This window comes from Nyctereutes procyonoides, unplaced genomic scaffold, assembly GCF_905146905.1.
Source record: "Nyctereutes procyonoides isolate TBG_1078 unplaced genomic scaffold, NYPRO_anot_genome, whole genome shotgun sequence".
NCBI classification, from domain to species: domain Eukaryota; kingdom Metazoa; phylum Chordata; class Mammalia; order Carnivora; family Canidae; genus Nyctereutes; species Nyctereutes procyonoides.
Window position 1 is genome coordinate 28,439,573 of NW_026575046.1, and position 12,323 is coordinate 28,451,895.

Below are 12,323 nucleotides of genomic sequence, written 5' to 3' on the forward strand. Positions count from 1 at the left end.
TGCCCCAGGTTGTAGGGCCTCTGCCTTCATGGGCACCATCATGAGCTGCAGCAGGGACATCAGAGCTCTGTGGCTAGACTCAGCTTCCCTCTTTACCAGGCAGGGGTTGTGGGCTGAATTGTGTCCCCTCCAAAATTCATATGCTGAAGCCCTAACCCCCAGTACCTCAGAATGTGTTTGTATGTGGAAGTAGGGCCTTTAAATGAGGCCATTTGGGTGGGCCCTACTCCAATTAGCCTGGTGGCCCTATAAGAAGAGGAGATTGGGACACACAGAGACACCAGGACACAGAGACACCATGTGACAGAGGAAAGACCATGTGAAGAGGCAGCAGGGGGGTGACCTCAGAGGAAACCAACTCAGTTGCCACCTTGAGCTTCAACTTTCAGCCTCCAGAGCTGTGAGAAAATAAATTTCCGGGGCGCCTGGGTGCCTCAGTTGGGGAAGCATCTGCCTTCTCCTCAGGTCATGCTCCCAGGGTCCTGGGATTAAGTCCCCCATCGGATTCCCTGCCAGGCAGGGAGCCTGCTTCTCTCTCTCCCTGTGCCTGCCACTTCCCCCTGCTTATGCTGTCTCTCTATATATATCAAATAAATAAATAAAAATAATAAAAGAATAAAAGAAAATAACTTTCCATTGTTCAAACCCCCCAGTCCGTGGGATTTTGTTTGGACGGCCCTAGCACACTAATATACCAGGTGAAATTAGCTTGCAAAATAGGAATGACAGCACTTATTTCACAGGGCGGTAAGGACATCAGGCTGTACATCAGGTTGAGTAGCGGGCGGTGTGTGTGTGTGTGTGTGTGTGTGTGTGTGTGTGTGTGTGTGTGACATCCCCCACCCTGAATCAAGTGCTTTCCCAGACTATCAGCACCCCCTCTGGCCAGGGCCAGAACTGCAGGGAAGGGGGAACGACTTTCTCCCCTGGAATCGCCACCTGCACAGACGCGCAGGCCTTCAGTGGCGGGACCTTCTTCACCATAGACTGGGAGAGACCCGCTGCTGCTGAAGACCAGCAGAGGATGGCAGTCAGGGGGTGCAGACAGAGTGGGGACTGCTCTGTTTGCCAGCCTCATCCCTTCAGCTCCCCAGTTACCTTCTGAGTGAATGGATTCCTTTCTTTGGCTTGCTGTTTGAGCTGTGATGCTGTCACTTGCCACCCAAGGAGTCATGGCCAATACGCTGGCTCCTAGAGAAAAATAATATTCATTAAGTGGAGTCTCAAGGGAAGTCTCCAGGGCCTTCCTGTGGATAAGGAATTTATTGTCACACAAAGGAAGTGTGACTTCCTATCTCACTCACTGACGGGGTCTTACCCACCTGAACCAGGAGAAACTTTCCCGAGCAATTTGCCCTTCTGACAAAATAGCGGCACTATTTGACTTTTTAAAAAATATACGAACAAAATTCCACCCCCTAACAGACCCTGTGGGTAGCAGGAGCTGGAAGCTCTGTAAGCCTCCTGTTTAAGAATACGAGGAGGTGTTCTTGCCCAAGGAAGGAGGAACCTGGCAGGAGGGATCACATTTCCGAGGGTTTGACTTACATAAAACCCCCTGCAGGGGGCAGCCTGGGTTTGTGTGTGGGTGGCTGCGATTTCAGGATCCCTTAAGGTTTCCTGCAGCGCTGACCACGTCTTCAGAGGAAACCCACACTGCTTACCATAATCACTCACACTTCTGACAGTGCGCCAGGCACTGGATTAAGCATCTGACATATCTCATCTAATCCTCCGGGTACTTCTTTTACTCTCATTTTAAGGATGAGGAAATGGGGATCAGTTCAAGGTTTCACAGCGGTACATAGCAGAGCCTGACCCCGACTCAGGGATGTCTCACCTGAAGCCACTGTACACCCACCTCCCTAGGCAGAGTGCTAGCTGAATTTGGAGAACGCTTCCTCTGTGCCAGGCAAGGCACCAAGCACTCTACATGCACGCATGGAAGCCTCACAAGCCCTGTGTGTGTGGAGCTGTTGTTTGCCTCCAATTTTCAGATGATTTTTTAGATGAGTCATTGGGGGGCCAGAGAAGTTGAAGATCATGCCTTTGATCTTGCTCTCCCTCGACGTGCCCCACAAAGGTAGAAAATGACAGTTATGGGACAGGAGAGTGGCTCTAGTGACATCAAGTCTGGAGTCCTGGACTCCACCCCTGGCCCTGCCTCTTAGGCCTGGTGAGCTTTCAGGTAAGGTTTCTTCCCAGCTTTGGGCCGTAGTTTCCTTACTTAACCAACGAGGAGACCACCTGGCTAACCTCTCTGATTTTTCTCTGCTCAAAAGTTTTTCTGGTTCCGGCTTCAGAAATTCCCTTTGGACTTCTGCAGCCTGGTGTCATCCGGCAGCACGGAGGGGAAGATGGAGCATACAAGGCAGCCTTTCAGAAGGGAGTTAGCCCCTGCCCTGCCACAGTGTTAGGGGCTGGGCATCTCCCAGGCCCTCGGGGTGGAGGCACCCAGCTGGACAGACTCTCTGGAAGGTCTTCATGAGGCCATAATCTCCCTCAAGCTTCCACAAAGGTAGCTGTGGGCCAACAGAAGACCATCTGGCAATGTTTCCAAGCAACTGCATTCATTGCCAACATTATTGAATCAAGAGATTTTACACTAAAATCTGGATTCCTGGATTTTCCTGAAAAGTCTAAAGATGCGACCACTCCAGGCTCATGTCCTCGCTGGCCACACCGGCCCATGCTCCTGGATCCTGACCTTTCAATGGGACAACAGTGCTCTCCTTTGCCATGGACCCCAACGCTCCCCTGGCCACTCACACACAGGCCTCCCCTGGCTGGCCCTTTAGACACTTTAGTCTGGAAGCCTCACATGAGGAACTAAGGGTGCTCTTTTTTTGAGAAAGGACTCAAAGAGAAGGGACAGGCTTCATGCAGCATTTGGGCATAGAAACAAAAGCTCTTTTCCTACCGACACAACCAGTGCACTGGACTCTGTTCACTACTGAAGCTGAGCCCTGTGGCCTGGGTACAGGTAGGAGCCCTGAGCCCTGGAACAGAAACCTGAAGGTGTGACCAAGGAGGGGCTTTCATCCATGAAACTCTCTCTTTCTCCCAGCAGTCACCACCCAGATCTCTATCTGCTTTCCGGGGCCCAGGGTGGACCAGCAGACATGTGTCATTTCCCTGGGTAGGAGCCATAATGGCGATATTGTACTGAGTGGAACAAGAGAAGTTTTCATCTGGCCACCAGCCCTGGGCAGACGCTCGAGCAAGGGGCTCTGGGGCTCACTCTACACAAAGGAGCTTGGGAGAGGGGCCCTGCACCAAGGAGAAGCCCAATGGGCTAGGCTGCATGCCCACAGCAGCACGCAGTGAGGCTGGGAAGCAGAAACCTCTTCCTTGCAGAGTACCTCGCTGCAATCTCATTTCCCCTGCAAACAAGTGAGCAAACAAACAATCCCAGGTGACAAATGGCACCCTCTGGGATGCACGCATTAAAAGAAGCCTCATGAGCCCTTGAGCAAGTATTCACTGACTCATTCCACAGTACTTACTACCACTCACCCCTGGCCAAGCATGGCACTAGAGCTGTAGGGATCTAGCAGGGAGTAAGACACAGCACTCACCCTCTCAGTGCTTGCAATCAGGGAACTGGGCGGGGAGGGGAGGCAAGGCAAGAAGTTAAGTAGGAAATTAAACATTGACAACCCAACTGAAGAACGGAGATTCACAGAGCAACAGAGTCAGTCCAAGAACTCAGGTCTGAATGCCCCATCTGTGGTTTTTCTTACTCTTCCCAGGGTCTCCTGAGCTATTTATCTGCACTGAGGTAGGGGGTCAGTGAAGAAGGCACCCCATAGTAAGGAACTTGGACTCTACACTAAGGACAGAGGGAAGCCATCCCATATTTTTATTTTTTTTTCATCCCATATTTTTAAGAGGGATCTGGGGGCACTTGCCTTTGACTCAGGTTGTGATCTCAGGATCCTGGGATCAAGTCCCTCATCAGGCTCCCCATGGGGAAACTGCTTCTCCCTCTGCCTATGTCTCTGCCTCTCTCTCTCTCTCTCTCTCTCTCTGTGTGTGTGTGTGTGTGTCTCATGAATAAATAAATAAAATTTTTAATAAAAAATTTAAGGGGGATCTGATTGGGGTCATGGAATGTTCGCTCTGGTGGCCATGATGCAAGCAGACCTAGAGGCAAGACAAAAGGGTAGAAGACTAGAGTATGTTTCTTTCACTGGGACAAAGAATCTTTAGCCTCCAAATTTTTCTTTCCCAGGGCTTCCCAGTTCCACCTGATAAGCTAAGAATGAGACTGGGGAGTATCATTTGTTTTCCCAAGATTGGGAGCATGAGGGAGTTGAAAGCTTTCTTCCTGGTATTGTTCACGGGGATCAAATTTGATATCTTTTTACAGAGCCAGAGCTCTCCACACAGAACTCTTTAGACAGCACCAGACAAACCTAGTACCAAGCAATAAGAATCCTCTCCGAGGGTTGCACTCATGCAGAGACATGGGAAGGAAAGGAGGAAACAGGACATCCACAACCACCATCCAGGTCCTTCACTGGCACTTACCACTGGGCACCCCACAATCACACCAAACCAAACAGCTCTACCAAACGGCTCTACAGGCACGTTCTGTGGTCTCCCCCACTGTGGCTCTGCTCCTACTGTTTGCTAATTACTGTTTGTAATGTAATCTCCCCATTGTGGGCTCACCCAAATGTCCATCATCCAGTACTGTCACTATGATTGGCAAGAAATTCTTGCTTTGTCTTGATGAACTCCAAGAGGACTTTATCTCTCCTCTGGTCCTTTTCACATAGAAATCTGTAACTCATTTATTTTGTGCATATTTATGTCCTCTATTAGATTGTAGATTCCTTGAGGACAAGAGCCCATTCCCACTTGGTGTTTTTTCTCCAGATAGGAACCTGCACAGAATGCAACAAATATTGCTACGTGAATGGATGAAACATGGTGTCCTTTTTATGGTGACCATAGACTCCATTAAGTGAAAAGGACAGAAAAAATATATATATAGTTATTCCTTGTCCAAAACCCCCAAACAGGGTTTCTCATTCAGTGATCCTGACAGCAACCCAGCTGTAATCAACTAGGTCAACAGTACCACCCAGTGGGCATTATGTGTAATTATCTAAACCAGAACCACCACACCTCCACAGCCCCTTCTTTCTGTTAACTCTTGGCAAACTGTGCACAGACTGTTCTCCCATTTATACATGTTTCCCAGTCCAAAGTTCAGTTATCCCCCCTCCATAAATTACCCCTCAGATATATATAAATTCTCCTTAGCCCTTTTGACTTTACTGTTTCAATTCTCTAATGAACCTCCAAAATTCTTGAAAGTTTAGCAAATATTTTTTAAGAATCTACCAGAGCCTCTGTCTTATAATTGCTATATTTTACAATATTTTACTCTTTCAAATGAAATGTTATGTTTTTAAACATATTAATGGGCTGCCCTGGGACCTTAACAGCCATCCATTGCCTTGTTTCCAATGTTTCAGAGTTCCAACAGTGAACTTGGGGAACTTAATCCACTTGTAAATTGTTGGTTGTCTGCTTTAGAATTTAAACTGACCTTTTCAAATTGGAAAAGTAGGCAGGAACAAAGAGGAAGTTGGAAAATAATAATGCCTCACATTTTTATAGCTATTTATGGTTTATAAAGTGGGTTTGTACCATCATTTCATTTGCCCTCGCAACAGCCCCATGAGGTCAATCAGAGGTCTCCCAAAGCACAGATGAGCAAGAAAGTCTTATGCACTTCGTAGGGCAAGACCTCACACACAAGTTTTCTGACTCAAATCCTGTTTTTCTTCAGCATGCCACATTTCCTCTGAGGGCTAACACATACTACAAACAACCCATGCAATGTATGGAAGACAGCATCAATTTCAATTTGCCCATAAAAGCCATGGAGAAAAAGATCCCTAGTCCAGGAAAGTGCAGGATACTCTTTCCCAAGTTGCTCCTCGCCTCTCTGCCTTTGCACAAAGTGTTCCCAATGCCGGGATGTTCTAAGTTGAAGGAGTTCCCTAGTCAAGACTGAAAACAGAGCCTTGGCCCAACTTGGGGAGGAAGGGTGTCTAGGAGGACGATTGGGCTTGGACTCCACTTTGTAAAAGGTCTTAAATTTAGATATTTGATATGGTCTATAAATAAGTTATACCTGTTTTCACAGAGACACAATAACGGGATGAAAGAAGTTGACATTCTTCATACAACTTTAACCTTAAATCCTGCTCCTGGGCCGCACTGGCCATAGCAGTATTCTTCGTACGTGCTGTAATCGGTTTGCAAAGAGCGCACCTCCATCGCTCTGTATTTCGGACGCTGCAAGTATTCACCTCCACAATTTGTATCCCCCCCGTTTGGATGTCTCATCCGTTAATACACAAAGAAGCTCAAAAGCTGGAACTATCCCAAGCACTGTCCACCCTTTAACCCTCTCTGTGTGTCCTTGTCTTTGACGCTCTTCTCTTTGGAGATCTATTATCATCGTTTTCCCCCTGCTCTCCGCGCGCACCGTGATTGACGCCGCACCGGCGTAGCGCCCCGTCCACTATCTGGAACTGGAAGGTGCTCAGGAAAGGCGCGTCGGCCGCAGACGGTGGCCAAAGTCAGGCCACGAGGGGCAGCTGCGGGGGGGGTGGGGGGGTTGATTCCCCCGGCGGTGGCCGGCGGCGGGGCGGGGGCCGGGGAGCTCGTGCCAGCAGTCGGGGCGGCCGGCAGATGGAATGCGCTGGAAGGTGCGGCCGTAGCGGGGGGCGGCAGCGGCGGGGAGGGGCGCGGCGGGGAGGGGCGCGGCGGGGCGGGCCCCGGGACCCCGGGCGGCCGCGCAGGGGGCGAGGCGAGCTGCGGCCCGATTCCGGGCGGGCGCGGGGGGGCGGGCGGGGGCGCGGGGCGGGCATCCTGTCGGGGGAGGGGCGGCGCGCAGGGCGCTCCCGCGGGGCCGCAGCACAGCGCCGCCCGCCCCTCCGCCCGCCCGCCCGCCCGCCCGCCGGCCCCGCCGCCGCCGCCAACCCGCTCCGCGCGCCCGGGCCCCGCCGGCGCCATGGACCGAGGCCGGGGTAAGAGGAGCCGCGGCGCCGGCCCCGGCTGCTGCGCGGGGCGCGGAGGGAGGACGGCGATGGGGGTGGGGGGAGCGAGAGGAAGAGGAGGGCGGGGGGGGGGGCGAGGAGGGGTCGCGGCGGTGGGAGCCCGGGGCGGGGGTGCAGGTGCCTCCGCCGCGGGGCCAGCTCCTGAGCGGCAGAGGCGCCCCCCTCGCGTCCCGGGGCCGCGTCGCCCCCGGCGTGTAAGACCCGTTTCCTGCGCCCGGAGTCAACTTCGGGAATCGGTTTGCAGAAATGCCCCGCGGGCTTCCCGGGGCCTGCGGGCCGCTCCCACCCCGTGCCCTCTGGAAGAGTGAGACAGGGCCGGCAGGCACCCCCCCAAACGCGGGGCGCCAGACGCCCCCCGGGAGACCCGAGCCTGCAGCTGCCCAGGGGCCTTGGGAGCAGGGACAGGGCGCGCGCCACTGTGCGCCTGGGCGCGCGAGCCCGCGCTCTGGCCCTGACGAGCTGTGCGATCTGCGCCCGATCCCTCTACCCCTCTGGACCAATGACAAAGTCGGATCGAGGGTCTCTGCGGGGCCCCTTCTTGCTCCCACGGCTTTTCAGGAGTTGGGTGTGTCTGATAAAAGTCCCAGAGGTTGGTGAGGGAGGGCGTGTGGAAATTGACAGGAGAAAAGAGAGCAGCGTGTGTGGGGAGGGGAAGGGGGCTGCTTAAGAGGACGCCTAGACACTTCAGAAGGCGCGTGTGTCTGCAAACAAGGGGCCGGCTTGGACGCGCGGGACACCGGAGCACCCAGCCACCCACGGCTGCCAGGCAGAGAGATCACGGGTGGGAATGCGCTTGGCACACTGGCCAGTGCTGCGCCAACGTGAGAAGCCTTGTTCTTGTTACTGTTATCAATGGGAAATGCCTCTGCCTCCCTAAAAATCTCACACCTTTCCTCTATCTGCCTGTTTGCTGGGCTGAGGCCCCCAAGGTGGGCGGTGGGGCTGGGGACAGGAACGGGGGCGGAGGAGGGTATGAAAGCAGTGAGGAGGGCGCTGGGGGCAGGGGTGGGTGCATGAGCAGGTTTCAGGATCAGCTGGCACCGACTCCCAGTACGGAAAGGCCAGGCTGAAGGAGTTCCCAAGGCTCTAGGGGACCCCAGCTTCCAGTTCAAGATGCTGGGCACGACTTCTCCACCCACCTGTTCCCAGCACAAAATACTGCATACGCCTTCCCCTTTGGGCCTTCGGGGAGGCAGGAAATGGACGGGGCTTCCGTCTGGCTCTTTGGACACTGGGGCTCCGATTTGTAAAGCAGTTCTCACCTGTTAAAGGGACTCGTGGACAAGTTTGCAAACAGCATAGGCACCAGAGAGGAGAAACAGAGGGAAGAGGCACCTCTAATGTCCCTCAATCGTCCCTACCCACCTCCCACACAGTGCATCTAAAGCAAAAAGTGCCCTCCTCCAGAAAGTTGTTGAACGTCCCTGTCTTGGTCCCCAGCACAAAAATCCACATCTGGTCTACTCAGAATTATAGGAGGACTGTGCCCTCCTTAGACAGACCAAGGGTGACAATAATTCAATTAGCTTAAAGTGTTTTATAACCAGACACCTCCCTTAAGAAGGATATCTCCTGAGCACTCTTCTAGAGAGCTGGACTTCCTGGGACCCAGTTAGTACACAAAACTTTCTAGAGCTCTCCCCTGCTGCTGGCTTTCCCAGCCTACTTTTCCTTCTCCTTAACACCTCTTGTCTCAGTGTGCTATTACTTTAAGAGTTAGTCATGGGCCTATATGTGTTGTGTCTACCTTTCCTCCCCAAGCGGAAGCTTCTGGAAGGCAGGGAGTGGATCCGTGTGGTCACTCTCCTGACACAATGCTTGGCACACAGTAGGAGCTCGCTAAGAGTGGTTCAGTTATTAACAGAAATATGAAGCACACTTGGTAGTGCACTGCAAGTTGATGGATATACTGTTGATTTTTAAAAGAGAATATACGTCAGAACAGTTCTTTGCGACTTTCAAAGGCCTTCTCAAAATGTGAGTAAAGTGGTCATATGGCCAGGGCACATGAGATCAGGTTGTCTGTCTAGTTCCTAAGTTGTCTATCCTGCTAAATTATTGCAAACATCTTATGCACTAAAGCAAACTATATATGAATTAGAATGGAAACCTGTATACGTATTCAAAATAAAACATGGAGCTTCAAAAGGCAATCCAGCAGACGTTTTTTAGTGTGCCCCTTGCCCCCAGGTGGGCGTGTGCATTCACTTCCATTGTTCGGAAGGTTTAAGAAGCTTGGGTTGAGTTTCAAACTCATACCTACTACTACAAGGGGAGTGGGATTGTCGTGCCCAAGATACTGGGGAGGAAACTACACTTGGGCATTAATAACAATAGCCACGGAAATCATCCTAGGAAAGCCTGCATCGCAGGTGTATCAGTTTGCTAGGGCTGTATAACAAAGCACCACAGACCAGGTGGCTTACACAACAGATGTATTTTTTCACTTTTTGGGAGACTAGAAGTCCAAGACCAAAGTGCTGTCCAGGTTGGTTCCTGGTGTGGCCTTTCTGACAGGCTTGTAGACCTCCGCACCTTTTTTTTTTTTTTTTAAAGATTTTTATATATTTATTCATGAGAGACACACAGAGAGAGATATAGAAACATAGGCAGAATGAAAAGCAGGCTCCCTGCAGGGAGCCCGTTGTGGGACTCGATCCCAGGACCCCAAGATCACGACCTGAGCTGAAGGCAGATGCTCAACCACTGAGCCACCCAGGTGCCCCGAGACCTCTGCCTTCTTGCTGTGTCCTCACCTGACCTCTTCTCTGTGCTCTGTCCACGTGTGAAGAGAGAGTGCTCTCTGCTGTCTCTTCCTGTTCTTTTAAGGACATCAGTCCTATCAGATCAGGGGCCCACGCTTATGACCTCATTTAACTTTACCCCTCTAGAGGCCCTGTCCCCATATACAGTCACATTGGAGGGCTAGTGCTTCAACCTATGAATTTCAGGGGGTACACTCCAGTTCAGATCAGCAGGATTGGGTCACTGCCACTAGTGGCACACCAATCACTTGCTGTTTAAGGGACAGAGCTAAGTTTGAACCAAAGTGCTGGTCTTAAGCTTACTGCTGACTGCCTCTGCTGTGGCAGGTTACCTGCCCAAGCCCTAGAGCAAGATTTGGATGCCATGTCTTCTTGCCCCCGGTCCAGGTACCTCCCTCACACCTCAGCTGTGCTGCTCACATCTTCAGCAGCAATTGCAGCATAAAAGCTCAGCACCAAGGTCAACCGACTCAAGAATAAAAACAAACCTGGAAATTAAGACTTCTCTTCTCACAGGATATATGTCTTCCCATGAGTAAAGGAAAATTTATATGAGGCCAGAACAGACAGAGAAACCACTCATAATGAAATTCCTTCCAGTAGGATTTACAAATTCATGAATATCATACAAAGAGAGTAGGAGAGGGGCACCTGGGTGGCTCAGTGGTTGAGCATCTGCCTTTGGCTCAGGTCATGATCCCAGGGTCCTGGGATTGAGTCCTGCATCAGGCTCCCTGTAGGGAGCCTGCTTCTCCCTCTGCCTGTGTCTCTGCATCTTTCTCTATGTCTCTCTTGAATAAATAGATTAAATCTTTAAAAAAGAGAGAGAGAGAATAAGAGACTGATGGCCACAGACACCACCTCCTACAGGACAAATTAACTAATTCTGTCTTCATAGGATAAAAAAAAAATATGAATACTGATAATACCTATTTCTTGGGGTTGTTGTATATATTAAATGCACAGAAGGTGCTTCAAACAATGCCTAGTATGTGGGACCCACTCCGTAAATGCTATTGTAATTAAAGCCTTGTATCATCAGATTCTGCATAATAAAATTGCTTTATAAAGCTTCACTTGCAGTGGTGTCTGGGTGGCACAGTTGGTTAAGCATCTGCTTTTGGCTCACATCATGACCTTCACGTCCTAGGATCCAGCCCCGCATTGGGCTCCCTGTTCAGTGGGGAGTCTGCTTCTCTCTCTCTCTCTCTAATAAATAAATCTTTAAAGCTTCACTTGGTCCCCCCTCAAGCTGCTCTGACTCTGATGACAGATTTGGAGTCCCTCCTCTGTTTTAAGGATGAGCTAGACAGCTTTGTGTACAACTCAAAGACAGGATCTGTATCATAGTCTTCTCTGTATCCTGGAGCACCTCCTTTGTGGTGCTTATCCCTTGAAAATCCATCTGTGACCCTCAATAACTGGACCACAGTCTGACAGATGACTTTGAGTGACTGGTAAAATACTAATATGTATGCCGACGTGTCCATATTCTCTTATGCATCCTATTTACTCGTGCCCACTGACTGGCTGTGTCTTCCTAATTTTGCCTCTGCAATATTTCCAGTCTTCTCAAGCCATCCCCTCTTTAAAGCCTTTGGTCTAAATTTTATCTGATTTTGTAATATGCCTTCTTAATGTCCAAGATTATATCTGATCTGCTTGCCTCATGTGAAGTCACCGATTTCCCCATGGTTCCTTTCCTTTCCACCTCACAACTAGTTCTTTTTCAACTAGTTGAATTCAACCCAAGATGGGAGTTTCTTTTGCAGTCTGTGTTCTTTGGGAGATCATATTGCCTGCTGGGCAACTCAAGAAATAATCTGAAACTCTACTTTTCATTGAATGGGATTTTTATTGTTCAAGAGATGGTGGAAGAACCCATTCTAACTATTGTGCCTCTGTTGGACCATCTTTGAGATTCACATTAGGAAAGCCGCATCTTCCTTATCCAGCTTCCATGGGCCAAGCAACCTGTAGCTACTTCTAGAATGAGCTCTCTACAGTGACTCACCACCCACCTTCTACCTCTAGGATTGTGCATTCCCATGCAGATTACCTCTTCCCTGAGATCCAAGTTCTTTCTCTACTCCTATCCGTTACTGGCCTTCTGAAAGGAATACTCAACCATATTCATCTTTTCCAAATATGTTTTGTGACATCATCTTTGTCAGCCTGAAGACTGAGTAAAGCTGAATGGTTCAGAGAATAGATAAATGCAGGTTTGAAGTGTTCTGGTTTGTTTTTTAAGTAGGTTCCATGCCCAATGTGGGACTTGAACTCATGCCCTGGGATCAAGAGTTGCATGCTCTACCAACTAAGCCAACCAGATGTCCCAAGGGTTTGAGTTCTGGCTGCAACTTCCTAGCTGTATGATCTTTCTGAACTGAATAAATTAATTCCTCTGAACTTCAGTTTCACTTCATTTGCAATGTCGTGGGTAAAGGTAATATATGTAAGCTAGCTCTTAGGA

General features: G+C 50.3%; 1 protein-coding gene across 1 annotated transcript in view; it reads left to right on the top strand.

The window, feature by feature from the left end:
- The first annotated feature begins 6,984 nt into the window (after positions 1–6,984).
- Positions 6,985–12,323, top strand: part of AFAP1L1 (actin filament associated protein 1 like 1) — a 61,972-nt gene continuing 56,633 nt past the window's right edge. Inside the window, exon 1 of the mRNA XM_055324942.1 lies at positions 6,985–7,055. Within this exon, the coding sequence (XP_055180917.1) occupies positions 7,040–7,055 (16 nt within the window). The 5' untranslated portion in view covers positions 6,985–7,039. The remainder of the gene's footprint in view (positions 7,056–12,323) is intronic.